Below are 25086 nucleotides of genomic sequence, written 5' to 3' on the forward strand. Positions count from 1 at the left end.
TGGGGACCATTCTTTTTCAAACCCCCACGCACCTTTCTTCAATTTGATTTTATATATTATATTTTATATTTATTCATTTGTTTGTTTGCTTTTGAGGCAAGGTTTCACTATGTAGGCCTGGCTGGCCCGGAACTTGGTTATATAGACCATGGCTCAAATTCATAGCGATTTACCTGCCTCTGCCTTCCTAGTGCTGGGTTTAAAGGTGTGTGCCCTTGTACCCAGTTTATGTTCTGGAAACATGGCTTTGCTATATAGTCCAGACTGACCTAGAAGTTGTGATACACCTTCAGCTTTGTAAATGCAGGGATTACAGGAGTGTGTCACCACACCTGTTTTACTTTTCTTTGAGATGGGTAGAAATTTTAATGCTGGTTTTCAGACAAGGATTCCATATACACACACGCTTCATTTCCTATGTCTTATACATTGTGTATGTATTATATGTCGCACTAATATTCGAATCTGTCCCTTTGTGTTCATGTGATGGTATGGTTCACTGTTCTTTTCTGAGGAAGGAGGAGAGGGAAAGAAGAGCCTCATTATGTACCCCAGATGGTTTCAGACTCAAGAACCTTGGCCTTAGCCAATGCTGATAGTAGTGTGTGCAGCCACAACAGCTCTTCACTGTTAATCACAGCAGGCTTTAAATAGACACTTGTAACTCACTGTACCACGAGGTTTCACTGCTCATACATGTTTATAAATTATTATTTCCATTTTAAGACAAGATCTCATTATGCAGCCCTTATTCACCTATGTCTGCCTTCAAAGAGCTGGGTAGGGTTTTGAGTGCTGTGCTCGTTATTGGTGTCAGAGTTCTAGAAGAACAGTGAAACACAGGAGCCACTTAAGTATTAGGGTAAAAGCTTATAGCCATGTTAAGATAAGTGTTTGGTAGTCTCAGTTTGTGATTAAAATTTTGGAATCAGTCTTTAAAAATGATTTTTCAAATGCTTTTCTTCTTTGCAGTGGAAGTAGTGGAGGAAGTGGAAGCCGAGAAAACAGTGGGAGCAGTAGTATTGGCATTCCCATTGCTGTGCCTACGCCTTCACCTCCCACTGCCGGCCCAGGTGTGTGAGTCAGAGCTCTGAGATTTAGTATGTGATGTTTGTTAACTTTATCATGGAATCTAAAGTAATTTATTCATATTGGGTGAAATTATTTATTAGCTATAATAAAGTCTAATAAATATGATATTTTAAGATTAATTTTCACAGAGTTGGGGTTTTTACTAGCCGTATTTGTGGCACAGCGAAACAGCTTTGTTAAGTCAGTTTTTGGCCAATTTGCTTTACTTGCCTTTCTAATAGTTAAGAATGATGTTTATTATTTCAAAAGCAAATCATATTATGTGTTACTTCATTCCAGAGGTCAGTATTCCTAAATAAATGTATTTGTGACTTTCCTATTTATATATGAGATTCAGCACCTACTTTAGTGAAATGCAGTAAGTGTAAGATGGGATTTAAAAATAGGAAAACTTATTTTACCTTTTTAGAAAGTGTATAAATTTAAGATATTCTTGGTGAACATTCAGGTTCTCCTTTGGAATTTAGTCAGTGAAATGTAGACTTTTTGAGATAGGTTATTTTTATGTAGCCCAGGCTCCCCAGAAAGGAATATTCTTAGTGTATGAAAAAACACACACATTGAAAGGTAAGCATAATAAAAAGAAATAATAGAGGAAAATAGTGTTAGCTTCTCACATATATCATTGAAGGGAAATGATCTAGATATAAACACAGGCTCATTTTGTGGTTACTGCATTTATGAACTCAAGGGCCTTTTTACCTAGTAAAATTGTTATTCATTTGAAATGTTTTACATATTGATGGTTCCTTTTCTGTTTGTCCTTTTTCCAATATGTGGTATTTCCCTGCCATTTTGGAACTTTTAGTTCTGATTTCTTATACTCTCTCTGACCTGAATCATAAACTATTTTTTAAAAATAATTACTTTATTTTTAATACATTGGTGTTTTGCCTGTGTGTATGTCTGTGTAAGGGTGTCATATCTTGGAAGTTACAGACAGTTGTGAGCTGCCATGTGGATGCTGGGAATTGAACCCAGGTCCTCTGGAAGAGCAGTCAGTGCTTTTAGCTGCTGAGCCATCTCTCCAGCCCTCATAAACTATTTTGTTGGAAGTCATTTGTATCTCACCTCCTGGAGCCCTGCTTCTCCCAGGGAGCCTTGCTGATGGACTGTGTGGGCATTGGGGAGCCATTAGATACATTTTACATATCTGCAGTAAGCTCCTGGAGCTGGTAGATTGTAAATTGTTAGTTATTGGATTGTAGATGGTAATGCTAAAGTAAAAGGATTAAATCTAATTATTACTAAGTTCTTCTGGTGAAAGCCCTTTGAACTTAATAGTGTAAGAAAACACAGAATATTCTTTACTACAGTACAGCATGGTCCTAGCTATGGTTTATAAATTAGCAGTGTCACTGATGTTCTTTCAGTGCATGAGACATGCTTTGGAACTGCCTTGTATACAGCCAGTCAGAGGTCGGTGGTAAAGGTGGAGACAGGAAGTGGAACATGGAGTGGAAAATGGAGTGTGATGGAATGTTCTGGTGCTGTCCTTTGGATTATTCTTTGAAAAGTTTTGATGCATCCTAGGTTTTAAGATAGCTGAGATTGCTATGAAATAACTTTCTTTTGTTTTTAAAGATGTATTTATTTATTATTTATACTCTGCCTGCATGTGTGCCTGCACAACACAAGAGGGCACCAAATCTCATTATAGATGATTGTGAGCTACTATGTGGTTGCTGGGAATTGAACTCAGGACCACTGGAAGAGCAGCCAGTGCTCTTAACCTCTGAGCCATCTCTCCAGCCCTGAAATAACTTTCTTAATAGGATGCATTCAAATGGTTTTTAAGTTGAGAAGTACTAGACTGAATGCTTACATAAAGAATTCTACATTCAGGCCATTCAGTTTAGAAGCACACAGTAACTTGGATAAGAATATTGAGATGTCTGTTATGAGAACTGAATTCAATTTAGGTGAAATAAACTGACAACATTTTTACATTTTCCTTAAAACATTTACATATGCTGAGGAAAAGGTGGAGAGGTAGGACAGGGAAGGAGATAAATATAAAAAACTGTGGATGTAGAAATTATTGAAAGAAAGTCTGTGAAAATTGTGTTCAGCCTACTTAATAACCGGAAAATGATCATTGAAGCCACAGTGTGAGGCTACTTTTATGTTTACTGGATAAGCAAAAATTGAGACGTGTCTGTGTGCCAGTCTTGATGGGGGATGCATATGCAGCTGCTCCATTGCTGGTGGGGTTTGTTGATGTGCTCTCCTGACAAGAAACTCTGTGGTTGCCTAGTCCAGTTAAGCTAGTATCTCCTATCAGTTTTAGATATTAACCTCAGAGTACCAGTTCTCAAAAAAGATTTCTTCATAGATTTTTGAGGTCAAAACTATATTCATTGCTTATCTTTTTCATTCTCATTCTGTTAGAGGTTTTCTCTAGAGGTTCCATGAAGTTGTTGTGAACTTGTATATTAATGCATTTTAAAGCTGTGTCAGTTGGGATGCAAATGCGGTCATTATGTATAGTTAAAACCAGTCCAGGGACAACTTTTGGATCCTCTACTTTTTAAGAGTGGACTCAAAGACAAAAATATTTGTTAACCATTTATTTAGAGCACTGACTTTCAGAGCAAGCAGCCCAAATCAGTCATCAACATGGAGGAGGAACTAGGTAGAAAGTTCAGTTCTTAGACCCTATCCTAGACTTGCTTAGTTAAAAATCCCAATGGGACCCAGAAATCTGCATTTACAACTAGCTCTCACAGGGAGATTTTCATCAGTGCTGAAGCTTAAGAACAGTCAGTCCCAGGGAAATTCAGGAGCTATATTTAGCAGTGTTCATTCATAAGTAATAATATTTTTAGTAGTGTTAAGAATAGCAGCTAAGTATTTAGTAACACTAATTATTTTAACAATTGTTATTAAAAACAGAAAAATAGACTTAGCAGTTTAAATTTTTATTGTTTGTTTTATTACTTAACCAGATAGAATTTTGAATTGAATTCTGAAACTTGGCTGTGGAGAGGAAGTTGTTTATGAAGCAGTTATGAATAACTCACAGCTAACAGCTAGTGCTGGACCTCAAACTGTCTGTGGTACTGATTTTGTTGTAAACAGCTCAATACAGTTGTCCATCGTTTCCTCAGGTGATTGACTCTTAGCTATGTCCACCTCAGTAGATACAAAATTCTTAGATACTCAAGTTCCTTACAGAAAATGGTCTAGTTTGCAGACAACTTACACATATATTCATTTTATATATTTCAGATTATCTCTAGGTTTCTTGTCAAACCAGTACAATGTAAATGGTGTGAGTGGTTATTATTGTACATTGTCTAGGGAACATTCTCAGTTGTACATGTAGATTACATGTAGTGTTAATGAAATAGCATTTGGGAATGTGCTTATCGCAAAAGTTTAACAGTGCCCCATGTTCGAAGTGCTTCATACTCACTGTTCCTCTTGTTTATAAACATTGGAAGTAGAGCTAATTTGATTTTCATCCCTCTTTTTCTTTATTTTGTGCTCTGGACTTTACAAAGTAATGAGACCCCCCCTTCCCCCATCCTGCTACTTTTCGGGTGTATGTAATGCTATTGGTTGCCTTTGACTAATGCTTTTCAGCAGCCCCCGGCGCAGTTCCTGGTTCCCAGTATGGCACAATGACCAGGCAGATTTCCCGACACAACTCTACTACTTCTTCGACATCTTCTGGTGGATATAGACGAACTCCCTCTGTGACTGCCCAATTCTCTGCTCAGCCTCATGTTAATGGAGGGCCACTTTATTCTCAAAATTCAAGTAAGCTTGTGTTCTGCAGGCATACAGCAATGGTGGAGCTCCTTTTGAAGGACATTACTTGAAACTATTATTTTTCACTGTGATAGACAACAATTTAAGCCATGCTATTTTATGCTTATTAATATTCATCCTTGAATAACTGCCTTAAAGGTAACTGCTTATTACTTACTCTCCAAGGTTCACTTGAGTATATTTAATCTACCAAAGTTCAACAAATGCTTTATGTGCTATTAGTATACTACAGTATAATTTGAACTGGAGAACAGAACAATCTTAAATTTTACTGGCATGATTTTCATGCACACAAACTTAGTCAAAAGAATTTTTTAAAAAACTAATAAAAAGAAATTGCTGGCTATCGCTTCTAAGGTATTGACATCTTTTGAGATGCTCTCAATTGAAAACGCTTACAATGCCTGCTTACTTTCTCTGTCTGAATAATTCCAACAGGTGGGAAGGATTTTCTTTTGATTTCTTTCTGTGCACTTGAAATTGCACATCTCAATACTAATTACAGCCAATGTTTAAAAGCTTTTACAGGGTTAGAAAATAGATTTAGAATTAGAAGGAAAAGGTTTAAATATCCAAGGATAGTCATTGAGTTCACTTTGCACATTAAGATTCTAAATCCAAAAAGGAAACAATTTGAAACAAGCCTGTTGTCCAGCAGTTGTTTTTCTCATGAAGTTACTGGGTGCAGATTGATAGGTTTTTCTATAGCAGCTTTTTTTTTTTTCTTTTTTAAGTGTTAAAGAACTGAATGTTCTATAAAAATAATGATGACTACTCTGTATTTACATGGGGCTTTGCTTGGTTCTTTTATTTATATTCATATTACATGCGTGCTTTTTTTTTTTTTTTTTTTAAGACAAGGCCTTACTTTGTAGTTCTAACTGGCCTGGTGCTGCAACTCACTGCCCTTGATTTTGCAGCTTCCCTTCTTGTTGGGACAACAAGCAAGCAACAATGTGCCTAACTTGAGTAGGAGCTGTTGGTCTTTTGTGTACGTTTTTGAGTTACAGAATGATTGGGTTACAGCAAATTGAAAATCACATTGGCATAAATGTCTATATTCATGGAGAACCCCAGATTTACAGCTTTTTTCAGACCAGAATTTTCATCCAGGTTACTATGGAATATTAAACTACTGTCTGATATTTCACTTCATACTCCCTTTGATGTTGGAATTGAATGGTAGCGTAGTGTCTGACTATCCCACAACTCAATCCTTTATCCCACCAGTTTTTGTTTTGTTGTTGTTATTTTTTTGTCGTTGTTGTTTCTGTTTTGTTTTTGTTTTTTTGAGACAGGCTATTCTGGAACTCACTCTTGAGGTCTTGAATTCAGAGCTCTCTCTGCCTCTGCCTCCTGAGGCCTGGGCTTAAAGACATATGCCATCATAATGAATTAGTTGTTTATTCCACTAGTTCATGAACTTTTGTTCCCTTTTCTGCCCTTTTAGATCCCAAATTTATGTTCATTATCTCTCTTCCCTCACTTTGTCTTATAGTTTATTATGCAAATTGGGCTTTTATCTCAGCCCTCCACACTGGTCTAGCTTCACAAATGTTTGTGGGGCACGTTCTTAGTCAATATCTGCATTCTCTTGAAGCAGGAAAGCAAAACAGTCTCAGGTGTTAAGCATATTTTGTTTCATCCAGTTTCCCTTCAGTCTGAGCTGCTGGTATAGTTTTACTGGTTTGTGGCTGGTTAGTGTTGTGATGTGCATGATTTCCTCTCAGTACATGTGCTGATGATGAGCATCTTCATAGCTCATCTTCTCTCTTCTCCCACAACTAACAAGCATGACTAGTCACTAAGGGTAGTTTCTGGAAATTATTTTAGCTAGTGGGGGGCTCTTTTGGTTTTATTTGCTGATTTGTTTTAAAATCAATACTATCTAACACTTTAACTAGTCATCTCTATAACAAGGAAAGACAAGTTTCTGGTGAACTGAATGCTATTTTTAGTTCTGTAGGAAATATCAGCACATACATATTTCACTAATTTTGAACTTGGAACCTCTTTCATATTTTGATGCTTACCAACAAAATTTATACCTTGGATTACAGTGATAAGTTCTGATAAAATGATCTTGGGAACCCGTAAAGTTGATTTTCTTGGTTAATGTAACATCACTTACTGGTGACCACTGGGAAGCCAAGTCTTTCCATGTAAACCGGTTGACTTGTTCTGAGTCATCTGCAGAAATCACTGTCTAATTGAAGAAAGACAAAGTAAAAACTTTGCTTCTAGTTTGTGTCAGTCTTGCATACATTTGGTAGTCATAGTGAACATTTGTTACCAATTTTCTATAAAGTATCTCCTGAAAAAGTTTACATGTTTTAAGCTAGCTAGTATCTCATTAGAAATTAATATAATGCAAATAATTGTACATTTTTACTGATTAGAGATTGAGTTTCCTTTTTCAGTATCCATAAAAAGACCGTCTTTGATAACTTCTCATGAGAAACTGAATAAATTAATTGCATGGTACATAGAACAGTCTTGTCCCTTACTAAGTGTAGGGCTAATTTCTTACAAATAAAGCTGCCAACTTAAAAAGTAAAAAAAGTATTATTTTGTGAGCAAGTTTCCTAGAGAAGTGTGTAAATTTGGATATATCAGAACTTTTAAAAAAGGAAACTGATGATTTTATCAATGTGTTTATGCCTGTAATCAACAACTGTTAAGCATTTGTAACATAACCTTACAGCTAGATAAATCTTGTTAAGTTTACAGAGTTACAGGATAACAGTACTTTGGAAGGCTCTGTAGGTATTTAATTGTGACATTTTTACAAGCCTTTCTTTATAATTTGAAAACACTGTGCTAAAATAAATGCTAGAGTAAATTAAAAAGTTCCCCCAAATAATATAAATCCTAGGTTAAAAGTAAGTGTATTTGTTCTTTTATGCATGTACTCACATGGCTGAACATAGCTTTGCCTTAAGTTCTGTGGGGACAAGAACTTGAAGAAGGCAGCAGGGTTTGTTTGTTTGTTTGTTTTTGTTTTGTTTGTTTTCATTTGCAGACTGTTCTTGGCATACTTATTTATGTTTGTGGTCCTTGTAACTGACTTCTGCTTTTTGTTTGTTTCCTTTTCTTTCTTTATCTGTTTTACTCCCCACACTGTGTCTTGCTGCCAGTTTCTATTGCCCCACCTCCTCCCCCTATGCCTCAGTTGACTCCACAGATTCCTCTCACAGGCTTCGTGGCCAGGGTGCAGGAAAACAGTAAGTCTGGAAACCCAGCTGTCAGAGGTTAGAGGCTGTCTCCTCTAGCATGCATGGCTGCCAGTCACCTTTTCCTTCTTCTTACTGAGAAGCTAATCTTGCCCTGAAGACTAGGTGCAGATGTGCTACTGAAACTGAAGAGCACGGGCTTCAGTTCTTCTCCTGTGTGCATGATTACTGACCCATACCAATCTCAAAACTGCAGAGTTCTTAAATACTTAGATGAGATCTGTTTTTATTTGAATATTTTTAAGCAAAAAGCATTAAAACACAGAATGCAAGTTTTAAGGCAATCCCTAACAGTTGGGAAAATTAGAAAACATTTTGCAGCTGGGTATGGTGGTGCATGCCTATAATCCTGAACCCTTGGGAGGCTGAGGTAGGAGGTTATGAAAATGTGTACTCTAACATACTGTACATTTATCAGGAAATTGAGACAGTGCCCCTACCCCTCCTTTAATAGCACAATATTTTTAGGAAGGACCAGTGAAGTGGCTCAGTGGGTAAAGACCCTTGTCATCAACCATGATGTTCTGAATTCTAACTCCAGAAACATACATGGTATAGGAGAGAACTTACTCCTATAAATTGTTCTCTAATTTCCACACATACACAAGATTAATAAACGTAAAAAAAAAGTAATTAGACAATGAGTGTAGATTCAAACCTGTATGAAACTTCATTACTAAGAATGGGTCTTGGGGGCTGGAGATAGGGCTCAGTGGTTAAGAGCCCTTCTTCTCACAGAGGACCCGGGTTCAGTTCCCAGCACCCATATTACAGCACACAACAGTCTTCCAGTTTCAGAGATTCCACTACTTTGGGCTCTGCACTCATGTGATACATGTTGATGAAGCACTAATATACATAAAAATAAATATAACAACCCCCAGATCTCCAAAAGAAACGGATCACAGGCACGTTGTTGGTCTCAGGGGCTGGCAGGTCAAGTGGGATCTGGGTCATGCCCTGGCCAGTGACTGAAGGATTGATAGGCCTGGGGATTACATTCCAGGTGTCAACCTGTCAATTTTCGTAAGCTTTATCTTAGTGAACTAGGTCTAATAACTTATATTCAATATTTTAATATGGTAGATGCTGTCATTGCTGATAACCTTTGAGTTTACAGAAGATTCTATATGACCAGAGTGAACATTGTGTGGCAAATGAAAAATACAATTGCTTAATTATTCAAAGTCAAGCATAGAGATTAAGATAATTCTAATTTACTTCATTTGGGGTCTAACTATAAATTTCAGAATTGTTTGAGTAACGAGCAACTACTTGAGCAGCCCATCCTTCAGGAAAGTATATTTGTCGCAAATTCTGTGTCTGCTTTGGCTGACTCTCACATTGCTTCTCTCATTCCCTTCTTTCCACCAATTGAACATCTTTATTCAGTGTTACATACTGGGCTTTGGTAAGGGATTCGAACAGTTTAGGACAGTCTCCTCCTTCATGAGATATATGAGGGGCTTATTGTAAATGTAGATTTAAAATTGTGAAATTTCTAAGTGCAAGCTTTCTTCAGTTTAAACATCCTGTGTTCAGGTATTTAAAAATGAATGAATCTTAGATGTTTAAAAGTAAGCAATAAGGATAAATTACTAGTTACTGCAACCTCCTTCCCACTTTCGATGTTCTTGGTAATTGTACCCAGGGCCTGTACATGCTAGGTAAGTTGCTTTAAGACTGAATTACATTCTCAGGAAATTTTAGTAGCTATTGGGACATCAACTTCGGGGATCTAGAGATTATTAACAAACTGGTAACTTGAAAAACCAAAACCTGGCACTCTTACAAAGTACTGCCAAAGAGGCATCTTGACAGAATGATTTCTGCTCTGTTTACTAAGCTTACATGATGTTGGTCTTATTCTTAACTCCACTGATATTCCAAGTTTCTAAATCAAGTTACAATTGAGAAATTGTATGTCTGCACTTTAAATATTTTATGAAGTGCACATACTTTATGTGATTTTTAAATGCCAGTGTTCTGGTACTCTGAGAAAGTGGCAATAAATGTATATAGCTGTAACCTAATCTGGTTTACGATATGAGCCCCTAATGTCTTAGGCCTTTCATTATTAACACCAGAAAGGCTTTTGGACTAAATATGCATAGTGTTAGGTAAGGTATTAGGGCAGAAGATTGGATAGATCAGACTTTTGTCATAAAATTTGAGATAAGCCAACATATACGTCATGGCAGTTGAGTGGAAATCTTTAACTAGCTCGTTGTAGAAATGAAGCTGTTTAGGAAATCCAACAAACATGTAAAGTGTATATTCTAAGCCAGTTAAGGGTATGTGCTGTGCTTGCTTGATGCCAGGATGGGTCCTGTCCACATCAGAAAGCTTTATGGAGGTAGTAATAGGCAGACGTACAGTGTTATCAGTGATGCGCTGGACAACCCAACTGTTGATCTGTTGGATCACTGTGAGTGAGCATCACCACATATAATTTACTTTGTTTATCCTTTTCATCTCAAGCATAAAAGTAGAAATCACAGAATTGAAGCAATGAACATTTTCCTTCTTTTTCTCTCCCTCTCTTTTTAAAAAACAAGGGCCTCTTTGTTTAGCTATGGATAGCCTAGAATTAGCTGTGTGGACCAGGCTGGCCTTGAACCCACAGAGACCCACCAGCTTCTGCCTCACAAGTGGTGGGATTAAAGGCGTGCATCACCTTCCATGATTTTTTTCCCCCTCTCCTCTAGACTTTAAAGGAATTTGTGGAGTAGAAGTTTGAGCATTAGTTATGTTAGTTTTGAGTTTCTTAATTCTAGGAGCACTGGTGGCCCAGAAAGTATGGTTCTGGTCCCACATTCCCATTTCACTGTTAACACTTTAAATTCCTTACAGCATGCGTGCACACACCTAGCCATCTAGAATCTGAAATGTGATTCATTTTTATTGTTTGTTTATTTTTGTTTCTTTTAAAATTACTATATTTTTAATATTTTATGTTTAAATCTTAATTGTGTTTAATTTAGAAATTGGATCTTTAGGATCTGTTCTCATCTCATGCATTGTTTTATTAGCCATAATGCACAATCTTAGTTTCCTTCCTACATTAAATTTTGATTGTGAATATAGCTAATACTTTTAAAGATACTTAATGCAATTTTCTAGTTGGTAATTATTTTTTGTTTTTGTTAAAATTTAAATAAGGATAGAAAACAAGCAAACAAAACCCTACGTGAAGGTGCAAACCTTATACTACCAACTTGACTTTTCACTCCACTAAAGCAATAAATAAAGAATATGTCCACTAGAGATGTAGTTTCTAGGGCATTAAAGCTATGAAAAGCCAAACTGAGGACATGAATATACCTAGTGAAAACTACCAAACCTCTCATGTAAGATATGTAATGCTATTCCAAATGACAGTCTCCTTAGGCAGCCAGGCCTAGCGGAATATTTGTTTTTACCTGACACAGGATAAGGAAACTTCTTTACTCCTGTAATTCTTATGAAAGTAGATAGTATATTCTAACCTCTTGCATTCATTAATTTTTAGTACTTATTATACTTATTTTAGCTCATTTTATTATTGTAAAATTATACTAAAAAGCAGTATAAACTTTAACACACCCAGCTTTTATTTCTAATCACTGCATGTTTTACATAGTGCATGTTACATTGTTAAATTCTGTTAATTTCAAAATTTTACTTTAGGCTAATTACTTGTCTGAATCCTTTTAGTTGCTGATAGCCCAACTCCTCCACCACCTCCTCCACCAGATGACATTCCCATGTTTGATGACTCTCCACCTCCTCCGCCACCTCCTCCAGTGGACTATGAAGATGAGGAAGCCGCAGTAGTTCAGTATAGTGACCCATATGCAGACGGGGATCCTGCATGGGCTCCTAAGAACTATATTGAGAAAGGTGAGGTACTGTTATCATGGATTGGTGTGAAGTGCAGTAATCTAATTACAGAGTTCTATTACTGTTTTTTAAAAAAAAAATCCATCCAGTGTTTCTTACCTGGAACTGTCTTATCAGTCAAAATGGTAACCCTTTACTTAACACCGACTTAATATACTTTGTGTTCTTCATGATTATGGAAAGGAGTCTTTATTTCTTTATATTTTGAATTAAAATTGTTAGATGTACCTTTTCAAACCATGTGTGCTTCTGCTTTGTTTGTCCTTGTTTTCTAGAGCAGTTATAGCACAAAACTGAGTTAAGCTACTTACTGAGGCCATAAGTAATTAGTGATAGTTTTTAACTCCCCTCCGACCCACAGCTTCTCTTGCTCCTCCCCTTTCCTTTTCTACTCCTTTTTTTTTTTTTTTAAATTCAAAGGCCAGTTATAATTTAGATTTTGCAGGCTATATTGACTCAACTGGTTTGTAGCTCAAAGTCAGATGTTTATATATATGTGTGTGTGAGTAGATGTAGCTGTGTTGAGTGAAACTTTATTTACAAAAACTGGCAGTAGGGGGCTGGAAAGATGCCATAGACTTAAGGGCATTTCTTGTTCTTGCAGGTTTAGTTTCCAGCATGCACATGGTGGCTCACACCCATCTCTAACTATAATTCTAGAGGATCTGATGGGTGGGGCCTTCTGACTCCCACCACCAGGCACACAAGTGGTGCACATACAGATAGGCAGACAAAACACTCATACATAGAAAATAAAACTTAAAAGAATTAAATGTAAATACATGGATGGTGATGGGTTAGATTGGCCCTTGGACTATTATTTGTTGATTTTTAGTGTAAATTTAATTTGCCATTGGGCTATTGTTTGTTGGTTTTTAGTGTAAATCAAATTAGTAGCAGGATTAAGCCAGGCATGGTGGTGTACACTGAAAGTCACAGCATCCAGGAAGATCGCTGTGAAGTTTACAATACCCTGCTCTATATACTGAATAGCCCTGCCTTCCTTCTGCCATGGGCAGAGAAAAGTTAGGATTAGTGTCATACTTGGGATTCTGTTGCTGAGATAGAGCAAGAGCAACATGACTGAAGTAACTTGGGGAAGAAAGGGTTTATTTCTTTTTTGTTGTTGTTGGGTTTTTTTGTTTTTTTTTTTTTTCAAGATAGCGTTTCTCTGTGTAGCCTTGACTGTCCTGGACTTGCTTTGTTGACCAGGCTGGCCTGGAACTCACAGCCACCTGCCTGCCTCTGCCTCCCAAGTGCCGGGATTAAAGGCGTGCGCCACTACGCCCAGCTGGGCTTTATTTCTTATAGTTTAGAGAAGTTGGGCAAGAAACTAGAAGTTATGGAGGAGTGCTGTTTACTTACTGGCTTGCTTCTCTTAGCTTACTCAGCTTTCTTTCTTTTTTTAAAGAGGCACATTATTCAATTTTTGTGAAATATTTATTTAGTTTTATGTGTATGAGTGCCTATCTGCATGTATACCAGAAGAGGGCATCAGGTCAAATTACAGATGGTTGTAAGCCATCATATAATTGCTGGGAATTGAACTCAAGACCTCTGGAAGAGCATTCAGTTCTCTTAACCTCTGAGCCATCTTTGCAGTTCCCTCAGCCTGCTTTCTTATTGCATCCTGAACAACACACAATGGACTGCTGCCACCCACATCAATCACCAGCCAAGAAAGTGCACTACAGACTTACAGGCAATCTTACGGAGACATTTTTGCAATTAAGATTCCCAGATATGTTTCTAGCTTGTGTCAACTAATTTTGTAGACTTATATTTAAAGTCTTAATTACCATTTTTGTAATGACAAGATGATAAAACCTGTTTAACTTGGATCAGTAGTTTGACGTAACTATTCCAAAGCCTCATTCTTATTATGACTCAACTTTAACCTATTATATGCTGATGTGATCCTATTCTCTGTATTAAACTAATAGATTTAAATTCCAGAGAGCCTTCACAGTATATATAGAAGGGAAAGTTTGATCCTTTATCTTGGTTAGATCCTGGAGAATAGAATTGACATCAAATTATTATTAATGGTTAAGTAATGGTAAGAGAAATTTAATGAGGGAGAATGAGATGAGACCCTTACACTAACAAAGGAAACCTAGAAAACAAACATAATGTGTCTCAGTAGTTCTTTGACCCATTTGATTAAGAGGAACTAAGAACATGAAATATTTTTTGTTTTGCTCAAAGATTTGACTGCTTTGATCTTTGTCAGTCAGTATAAAGTCAATATATACCACTGAATCTCACCTCCTGTGATTCGACAAGAGTATTATCAAAGTTAAGTTATCTAAAGAGCTTTTCTTTTTTTATTGGTGTGTGTGTGTATGTGTGTGTGTGTATGTGTGTTTGTGTGTTTGTGTGTTGAGACAAGGTTTCTTTGTGTAGCCTTGGCTGTCCTGGACTCGCTTTGTAGACCAGGCTGACCTCGAACTCACAGAGATCCGCCTGCCTCTGCCTCCCAAGTGCTGGGATTATAGGACTGTGCCACCATGCCCAGCTAAAGTTGTTGAACTTTTGTACTCACTTGATTGTTTTGCTAGTTATTTATCCAAAGATTTTTTTAAATTAAAAAACTAGTTTAGAATGGCAACAAAACAGCTGCACTTTTTTTTTTTTCAATTACAGAGTGGTAGTCAGTTAACAGAGCAACAGTTATCTTCATATAAGCTGCATCACAGATAAGTGAAGATGGGTAAAAAACAAAAAAAGAAAGAAAGAACATACAAAAACAACAACAACAAAAAAACAAAAACAAAAAAAAAAGGAAAAGAAAACAAAACCCCCCTATTATTCCCATATATAACTAATTTGTGCTGTGCACCAACAAGAACCTGCTTTAAATTTTCATGCCAATTTACAGCCCCCCAGACTGTACCAGTCAAGGTCAGTGACCATTGAAAATACCGTCAGGACAGGACTAGCTAAAGACACATTTAGTTAACTATACAAAAAAAGACACTTTACAATTTAAAAACAAATCTTACAGAGCCTTACGTTTCAATTTTTTTTCTTTAAAAGAAGTAAGTTGTGTTCAGGGAGCTTAAATGCTTTATAGACAAAAACAAACAAAAAACTGTGCTAGAACCAACTTATTAATCGTCATCTACTTCCTCTTCCTCCTCATCTTCCTCTTCCTTCTTTTTCTTGCTCCTTTGAGCCTTGACCACCACCTTTTTCGCTGCATCAGGCTTTCCTTTAGCTTTGTAGGCAGCAGTACCCTTTTCACACTTCTCCTTCCGCTTGCCAGCCTCCTTCTCACAGGGCTGCTTGTCGTCTGCAGCGGTCTTGTTCCACGTCTCTCCTAGTGTCTTTGCAGCATCGCCAGTGGATAAGCCAGAGGGTTCTCCCTTAATTTGGGGGCAGTACTCAGAACAGAACAAGAAGGCCAAAGGAGGCCTCTTGGTGCCTTGGGTCCGTGAACTTTTTGGTCTCCCCTTTTGGGGGGATGTAGGTTTTCATTTCTCTTTCATAATGAGCCTTGTCAGCCTTTGCCATGTCTTCAAATTTCCCCTTTTTGTTAGCAGACATGGTCTTTCACCTCTCTGAGCACTTCTTGGAGAACTCTGAGAAGTTGACAGAATATCCAGGTGCTGCTGCTTGTGCTCCTGCCGGCAGGTTTGCACAAAGAGTGCATATGAAGACATTCTGCCTCTCGGCTTCTTAGGATCTCCTTTGCCCATGTTTAGTTGATTTTCGCTGCACAGTCACCCGGTGCCTGTCTGGCTTGCACTTGCCTCGGCTCTGTCTCTGTGGAGCTCAATGTATAGCAATGGCTGCGAGAGTGGGAGCCAGACGCCACCAAAGTTATTTTTGATAGGACTTAAGTATATTTCTTTCATGTATTTTTAAGCTTTGATACACTATTGTGATAATAATCACCAAAGTCTGATTTTTGTTGCAGAACTAAAATGGAAGGAAATGGGCTTGTAGAATCCACTTAGTACAGTGTTTTGTAAGGAGAAAAGACTGCCTATTGAACTTAATAAATGGTGGCAGCCCATCAATACTTCACGTCTTTCCCTAGTTCACTAATTTACAGTTATTAAGGAGACAGGCCATCTTTCCTAGGGGAAAAATCCTGGTCCTAATCCTGGACCATCATAATTGCTTTTAAAAATCAATATTTCAAGAAGAAAAAAAGAGATACTGCTAAGACTAAATGAAGTAAATTAAAAATTACCACTTAAGTTATGTATCATTCACATTTAGTAGAAAATTACATATACTTTTAAAATTATTTTATAAAAATAGATTTAAGGGGATATTTAAATCCACAAACTAGTAATATAGAGAGTAGTGCATGTAAGCTGCATTCTCATTCTAAACAGTAGACAGACAGCGTATGGTAACTGCAAAGGAGTATCTTGGACTTTGGGTCACACTTGCTGGGCTTTCCCTTATTTTGCCATCTTTAAAAACAAAACTTTTAAAGTAGGTAGACTTGTTTTTTCCATTTTAGAAATCTGAGTTTATCTCCATCAATTATCACTGGATTTTGGAATAAGTAGATTTATTTCCCAGTAAATGCATGTTGTGGACAAATTAGCTTGAGTTGTTAATCTGGTTTACTGAATGGGTATGTTGCCTTGTAATATAATTTGTTTGTAAAATGGTACTTTACTTAGCTACTTCATGGATATTTGTCTGAATGAATAGAAATACTAAACAAACTCCAAATTCAGTGCTTGGTTCTGTGGGAATGTAGGCCAATAAATCCTAGCACTTGGGATGCTGAGATAAAGCCAAAAATCTGAGACCACTCTAAGCTAAATAGTAAGATCTTGCCTCAGAAAACCAAAAACATAACTAAAACCACCTGATCTCAGAGATTTTTAACATCGTTCTTTCATTTATTTTGTGGGGGAGGGCCACATGCCACCATGTGTATGAGGATCAGGTGACAAATTACAGTCAGTTCTAACATCATGGGACCCTGGGGCTCAAATTCAGATCATTATGCTTGGCAGCAAGTGCCCTTACAAGCTGACGTTTCTTAATGAGATTTAGTAGAACCCAGTGTCTTCTTTAGTGTGATTGTATTGTCAATGTGGCCATAACATCAGGTTAGTGATTTATGGACTTGGTTGGTCACTTAATTACACTGATAGAAAAATTAAGTCCAGCTGGCTGGGTGTGGTGATGTACACCTGTAATCCCAGCACTCAGGAGGCAGAGGCAGGTGGGTCTCTGTGAGTTCGAGGCCAGTCTGGACTACAAAGTGAGTCCAAGACAGCCAGATCTCCATAGACAAACCCTGTCTTGAATAACCAAAAAAAAAAAAAGAAAAGAAAAATAAATTTGTTCCTCATAAAAATACTTTGTTCTTCTATACTATAGATGTAATTGGCATTGCGTTTTTAAAATTTCAGTAGAGGTTGGAGATAATCCTCTCATGTCCTACTTTGTTTTCTCTCCAGTTGTTGCAATATATGACTATACAAAAGACAAGGATGATGAGCTGTCCTTTAAAGAAGGTGCAATCATCTATGTCATCAAGAAGAATGACGATGGCTGGTTTGAAGGAGTTTGCAATCGAGTGACTGGACTCTTCCCTGGGAACTATGTTGAATCAATCATGCACTATACTGATTAATTCCCCCCCCCCTTATTTCTTTTGTTTTCTTTTCATATAGGTTAATATTCCGTCATACTGTGGGACTATATGGCTAACAGAATTGTTTTAATGTTTAAAATGTGCCCATATTTTCAGGACATGTTTTATTGGTATATTTGGATGTCTACCTGTAAGCATAAATTTTGGAGGCAGTTCAAATATTGTTGAATAGCAATTTATACCAGAGGCTGCCTATAATTGATTATGCATATGTGCTCACACCTTGATAAGTTTATGACCAGCCTAAATACTCTGGGGATGTGGGTTATTATGTTTAACTAATCATGGTTCAGAATGCACCATTACATGTTTCAGTGCAGCATGGTCACTAACATTATGTCAGACTAGTAGGAAAACCAGAAAACTTCAATGCTGGTGCTGGTCATACTTTTGGTTTCAATTCTCATTTTTAAAAAATACTGTGTTTAAAGCATGCATAAAATTTTATGTATTGAAATATACTTAACAATTCAAAATGCTTCCAATTTGTGTAACACTTATCTGGAGTACTCAAGGTTGAGTCTCTAAGTTCTCCATGTGAAATGAAAGATGATCTGTAATGTTGTAATTTGTATCTAAGTTTTTTAATGAGTGAAATTTGCATTATAAAATTTTCCATTCATAAATATATAAGTGAACCAAAGGATTTTGTCCTCTCCTTTACTGGTTTGCTTTAAACATGTGTGCTCGTGCATATGCAGGCACACTCAAACCCCCAAAAGATTTATTGCAAAATTATGGTTCTATTTTCTCAATGCATTAGTTTGAAAATATTTTTAACTTTACCTTAGTGTGTCCAAACAGCAATGTGACAGCATTTTGGAGATTTTGGAGCTAAACAGTGTGTCAGAGTAAGCACATGGTATTCTGTGGGTAAAAATCTGAAGGAGTGCCACACCAATCCTTTAGTTTTAATGAAACTGAATTTACACTGGTTCAGTGAAAGGAGAATCTTTTACATATTGTAAATGTGGATGCAGTTAATTTGTGGGTAGGTATATTAATCCATTACCTGGCACTAGCAACATAAAATTTTACAATTGGGAAAGAAAATAGGCATGTAAAAAGGTAATAAGCAGGTTTGTATTGTAACTGAAATGCAACACATGCACTTTGTGTGTCTCCTTGATTTAAGGGAGGGCTTGAGGGATATTTCTCTTGTATATAACTGTACTGTTAGGATATTAAAGTAGAGCACACAAGTGTGGGTTTCTATGTATTGAGGATTACAGATTTATGACAGCATAGTAAATGGTGAGAGCAGTGCAAATTAAAGACCATTGTTCCTACCAAATCAATAACTATTCCATATATATTTTACCTTGTTATTTTTGAAGTATGTCATTAGTGATCAGATAGCTATATTATGCTTTTTCTTTTTAAAAGCAGAATGTTTTCTTAATTTGTAAATAACCTGTTGTCTAAATTTTATCTACAGTCTTTTATAATAAACTATGCTCCTATATGAAAAAATTTGGATATTGTTAAAATATAACTAATGTGGATTTAAATTTAAATACAGACTTCAAAATTCTCTGACCTTTAAATCTTATGGTAAAACAAAGACAAACCACTTGAATTTTAACATTGATTATTTATTTGTGTAATGGCTTTACATGTGGGCATTAACAGTGTAAACAATACCACATATAACCATCAGGGTACCTCGATTAGAATTTATAGGACTATAATGACACTGGTTTAATTACATTTAAAAAGTTTTCTGAAAAACCTTGCCAATAAAAAAATTGCCCATCCATAAGGTTGAAATTATTTTTTAAAATGATTTTTGGTTATCTGCACATGAAGCAAATGGTGTTTCACAAAATTCATTAGGCACAGTCTGGTAAAAATAGCTGCCAGAAAGAACAGAAAGAATAGTCATTTGTCTCTTGTGAGCACTGTTTCTGAAAGCTGGATGAGGGCATCCCTTTCTGTGGATGGTCTAAGTTTCCTGATCTCTCTCACGGCTTCATGGCAGTACCGCTGAGCGAGGTAGGTTGTTTGTTGCACGCCGTCACTCTAGGAGACAACAGAGCAGAGATCACTGATCAGCTCCTGGCTGGCTGCTACAGTATATTAACGCGTTTTGAGATCAGATGAGCTAGTTACTAGTCAGACTATCAGTGATGTTCTCTTCATAGCACGTGCCTGCTGCTTTACCGCTTCATATAGAAACACTTTTTAGCTCTATCAGCACATGCAAAAATCAGCTGTCAGGTAGCCAGCTATTTACTATTATTTTTACAAAAACATTAAGATGTTTAAAAAGTTCTACCTAATCTGGGCAGTGGTGGCACAAGCTTTTAATCCCAGCACTTGGAATATCTGAGTTCAAGGACGACCTGGTCTACAGAGTGAGTTCCAGGACAGCCAAAGCTATATATAGAAAACCCTATCTCGAAACAAACAAAAAAGTCATATCTATACAAAATGTCTTCTGATTTTAAAGTGAAAATCTAAATGGGCTTATGATGAAAATGCTGGTTTCTGCTATCGGTTGCCTTTCTTCTGGAAAAGGCATAGTCTACTCACAGAGTTTCCTAAGCTAAGTTAGTACGTTCAGTTCTTCTGTGGATCACCTTTATCATCATGCAGATCTTCTCCTGGCTTCCTCTTGTTTGAGGACACTGCTTCTGCCCTCTGTGCCATTAAACACTCCCTTCTCCAAAATACTATATTCTTAGCATATGGTTAAAAAGCTTTGCTCAGAACATGACAGAGTTTAGTTTTCTATGCCATCCTGTAAAGAAGCATAGCTTCTCTCCTTGGTGTTTCAACACATGTTGCTTAAGCACCTGTGCAAACAACCTACCACAAAGGATATGTGCAAAACCAACATTTTACAATTTTCTTTCTGAGAACCCTGGCTGGCCTAGAACTCCGATCGATCTGCCTTTGTCTTCCCAGTGCTGGGATTAAAGGATTGCATGATCATAATCAATGAGAAACCAACTTTTTAATTTCCTTAAGTGTGACTACACTTGCCTGAAGACTTTAACTCAGTAGAGAATTCCAAGTGTTTGTTCACTTGGATGTCCATTTCGGAGGCCTTCCTTCCTCCACTATCTTCTGGTATCCAGTATTTCCATTGCAAAGAGCCAGTTTTGGTATCTTTGCTTTTTGTAGTGACCACTTTGTCGATTCTCTTCCTGAAATATCTCTTACAGTATGGCCTTTACACACATGTATACATATGTATGTACATTAATTACACTTTATTCTTATTGATCCCTTCTACTGTTGTACCCAGTCTCCACTTGTTACTGGTCCTCGTTCTCAAGGTTATCCCTTTCTTTTTTTTTATGTAAATATATTCCATTAACTCTTCCTCCTCTGCTTAAGATCTTTTTTCTCCTTTTATGGTCTACACATGTACAAATTTAAGTCTGTTGATGAGAAACGATTTTTTTAACTAGTTTATTTTGTCTGACATGATCTCTAGTTCCATCCATTTTTTAGTAAGTGTCATAACTTTATTTTTAATTATGTGTGTGACGGAATGTGGGTATGTGCATGGTGACTGTAGGTGCCACGTAGACTAGAAGAGGGTATCTGAACTCCTGAAACTGGAGTCACAGGCAATTGTGAATTATACGCAGGTCCTCTTGAAATGTAAGCCGTTTCTCCAGCTCTGATTTCATTTTCTTTATGGCTGGATAAAATTCCATTGTGCGTATGTATCACATTTTTTTTAAATTTACCAGAACATGTACACCTATTTCTTAGCTACAGAAAAGGTCTAACAGTAAACACACAGACTTCAAATATCTCTGGTTATACACTGTCTTAAGGGTCCATCAGACGTATGTCTGGGAGTGGTACAGCTAGGTCATATGGCAGTTCTCTGCATGGACTTCATAGTAGCCTCATGACTTTACCTTTCCATTAGCAGTAAACAAGGGTTCCTTTTACCCTGCACCCTCACCAGCAGTCATTGTTTTCTTGATAATCCACTCTTGTGGTAGCTAAAATGGAATCTCAGTTTCAATGTGCATTTCCTTAATAGTTTAGACTGTTGAGCACGTTTTCAAATAGGTACTGATCATTTGTTTTTCTTTTGAAAACCACTGGCTCGTCAGCCTACTTAGTAGATGATTAAGTTTTTTCAGTTCTTGTATATATTTTGGGTCTTAAACATATAGTCTATAGTTGGCAGGGTTTTTCCCCCCTCGTGCATGCTGTCAATCAAGCAAATACATCCCATTTGTCAGTTCTTGGGATTTACTGTTCTACATGAGTCAAGTAATGGGCTGGAGATGAGATAGATGGCTTCCTGGTGGACCACTTAATGTGTGCAGAGCTGTTTAGTACTTGGCACCAGAGAGCTTTAAAAAGGTCTTGTTTTAAGAATTCAGTATCTTTGTAAATTCTCCTACTTCTAGTTTTTTGTCTTTATATCCACATCGTCTTCTGCTTAGTTAAGTATTATCCAACTCTTTAGTAACCCTGAGATGTCTACACATACTTAAGGAATAGAATTTAGAAGCCCCAGTTGAGTGTAAAGGATCTAGAATTCCGAGGCCTTTTTGTTGGTGGATTTGTTGGTGGGTTTTTCTAAGTGCATGTCTCACCACGGCAAACTGGATGGCTTCTGAAAGGAACAATGTGTAGTATTTATAAGAACTACAGTGAACTTCCCTCTTCAGTCTCACTCCTCACCTGAGACTTTGGTTAGCTTTCTAGAAACATGTGTTTGGACATAACCCGAGCATGTACATCTTTGCTGTCATTATGTATCGGTTGCTCTAAAGACTCATATTATAATAAGGTATTATAAACAACTCAAAGATGGCTTAAAGTATAGATTGTACAGGAATAGTCTATTTAAATACCCATGCATCTTTGACAGCTGAGGAGAGTTCTTGCAGCCCTCTGGGATACTGAAGGACGGCTGTATTAGAGCCCCTCTGATGAACATTGGATTTGAGTTTTAATAGCACTGCCAAGCACTCACTGTAACACTGGGGCAGTAATTACTCAGAATTCTTTCATGTGTTATACAGTGTTCTACACTAAATATCTCATACCACACTTGTATACTTGTTTGCTTACTCCATTCCATGCCTTTAACCTGTGGCTTCCAGAAAACTATACATTTGGAAACCCATCATTTTTTTTTTTTCCTTCCCCCATTTATGTATGTGTTTAGTGGGTGGATATGGGCATGCACATGCAGGGCCCATGTGAATATAACTTAAAGGAGTTGATTTTCTCTTTCCACCATATTAGTCTCTGGAATCAAACAAGTTAAAAGGTGCAGCAAGTTCTTTTACCCACTGGCACTGGAAATAACTCTTAAAAAAAAAAAGGCCTTGGTCTGGAGAGAAGGCTCAGAGGTTAAGAGCAATGGTTGCTCTTCCAAAGGTCCTGAGTTTAGTTCCCAACAGCCACATGCTGGCTCACAACCATCTCTGCTGAGATCTGGTGCCTCCTCCTGGTGTGCAGGCATACATACAGGTGAAGCACTGTATATATAATAAATTAAAATCAACAAATAAAGCCTTTGGCATCTGAGAAAAAGTTAAGATATACAGCAACATGTTTAAAACACCACTCAAGCCCAAGTGGACCAAAGAACTCAACATAAAGCCAGATACACTAAATCTGTTAGAAGAAAAAGTGGGGGAGAGCCTTGAACTCAATAGCACAGGAGACAATTTCCTGAACAAGACACCAACAGCTCAGGCTCTAAGGTCAACAACTAATAAATGGGACCTCATGAAATTGAAAAGCGTCTGTAAAGCAAAGGACACTGTCAATAGGACAAAACAACAGCCTACAGACTGGGTAAAGATCTTCACCAACCCTATATCTGACAGAAGACTAATATCCAATATATATAGAACTCAAGAAATTAAACACCACCAAACCAAATAGCCCAGTTAAAAAATGAGGCATCGAGGTCAACAGAAAATTCTCAACAGGAATCTCTAATGGCCAAGAAGCACTAGTTATCAGGGAAATGCAAATCAAAATGAGTCTTGAGATTCTATCATACCTATTAGAATGGCTAAAATAAAAAACTCACGTGACAGCACATGCTTGCTGGTGAGGATGTGGAGAAAGGGAAACATAAACGTTCATTGCTGGTGAGAGTGCAGATTTACACAACTACTTTGGAAATCAATCTGGCACTTTTCTCAGAAAATTGGGAATAGCTCTGCCTCAAGACCCAGCTATACGACTCCAAAAGATACTCCACCATACAACAGGGACATTTGCTCAACTATGTTCATAGCTTTATTCATAATAGCCAGAATCCAGAAACAACCTAGATGTCCCTCAATGGAAGAATGGATTTAAAAAAAAAAAAAAAAAACTGGTACATTTACACAATGGAATACTACTCAAGCTATTAAAAACAAGGAAATCTTGAAATTTGCAGGCAAATGGATAGAACTAGAAATGATCATCCTGAGTGAGGTAACCCAGACCCAGAAAAATATGCATGGTATATACTCACTTATAAGTGGATGTTAGCCCAGCATAGATCTCTGAGAGACTACCCAGTGGGGGATTGGGACAGATACTAGGACTGGAAGCTGGACTCTGGGTGGAGTGCTAAGACTTGTAGGGAAGAGTCGGGGGATGAAAGGCCCGAGAGGGTTGTCAGGAGCTCCACAAGGATATTATCAAGGCTTGTAGACCTGGACCCGGGGTCTGCACAAACTGATGCACCAAGGACAACACATGCAGAGAACCAAGACCCCCTGTTCAGATGTAGCTGATGGACAGCTGATTCTCCACAGGGTGAGGGGGAGAGAGGACTGCTGCTCTGACATGCACTCTGGTGTCCACAATTTGGTCACTGCCCCATGGCAAGATGGCCTTGCAGGCACACATAGGAAGAGGATACAAGCTATCCTGATGAGAACTAATAGGCTGTTGCCAGACAGTGAGATAGGAGGGCCCCTATCAGAGGTCTTGGGAAGGGGAATAGGACAGAAGAGGGAGAGAGGGTGGGAATGGGAAGAAAAGATCTAAGGGATAACAATCAGGATGCAATGTGAATAAATTATAAACAAAATAAATTAAAAAATAAGATTCTAGGTCTTGAACAGGTTAAATTGTTTCTCTGAAAGAAACAACTCTCATGAATGTATAATTCAGTATGTTGTTCCAAGTTGTTTTTAACCACCCACTTTTAGTAGAAGAGGCCATTCATGAATAGGCTATAGTACTCTTTAGCTATAGGAAGTGAGTTTGGACAGGACTGGGTGGGCCCCCGACAGAGTACAGTGATGGTATTCATGGGCATGGGACAGCTTATTTCTGCCTAAAGGTCTCACTTGGCTTGGCTTGCATAGGAGGATCGCAGAATAACTTCAAGAGAAATTTATATTAATTGGGCCTTCTTGGGCTCATGAGATGGCTGAGCAGGTAAAGGAGCTTGCTGTCAAGTCTGAACAAGTCCAATCTCTAGAGAGCCAACTCCTGAGAGTACAGTACATAGGCACCACAAAT

The 25086-nt window shown here is 37.5% G+C and overlaps 2 protein-coding genes across 15 annotated transcripts in view; one reads left to right on the forward strand and one right to left on the reverse strand.

The window, feature by feature from the left end:
* Abi1 (abl interactor 1) overlaps positions 1 to 18904 on the forward strand; it is an 86952-nt gene extending 68048 nt beyond the window's left edge. For 3 of the 13 annotated variants that reach the window (XM_051151230.1, XM_051151220.1, XM_051151226.1), the window contains 5 exons: positions 973 to 1073; positions 4681 to 4857; positions 8007 to 8093; positions 11799 to 11984; positions 17423 to 18904. In XM_051151230.1, coding sequence (XP_051007187.1) covers positions 973 to 1073; positions 4681 to 4857; positions 8007 to 8093; positions 11799 to 11984; positions 17423 to 17598 — 727 coding nt within the window. In that variant the 3' untranslated portion in view covers positions 17599 to 18904. The remainder of the gene's footprint in view (positions 1 to 972; positions 1074 to 4680; positions 4858 to 8006; positions 8094 to 11798; positions 11985 to 17422) is intronic. The other 10 variants (XM_051151227.1, XM_051151229.1, XM_051151231.1 and 7 more) reach the window with 5 other exon arrangements.
* A 289-nt stretch (positions 18905 to 19193) lies between these two features.
* Positions 19194 to 25086, reverse strand: part of Pdss1 (decaprenyl diphosphate synthase subunit 1) — a 39175-nt gene continuing 33282 nt past the window's right edge. For both annotated transcript variants that reach the window (XM_051151233.1, XM_051151235.1), the window contains one exon: positions 19194 to 19641. In XM_051151233.1, the coding sequence (XP_051007190.1) occupies positions 19501 to 19641 (141 nt within the window). In that variant the 3' untranslated portion in view covers positions 19194 to 19500. The remainder of the gene's footprint in view (positions 19642 to 25086) is intronic.

Source organism: Acomys russatus, chromosome 9 (genome assembly GCF_903995435.1).
Source record: "Acomys russatus chromosome 9, mAcoRus1.1, whole genome shotgun sequence".
Taxonomy (NCBI): domain Eukaryota; kingdom Metazoa; phylum Chordata; class Mammalia; order Rodentia; family Muridae; genus Acomys; species Acomys russatus.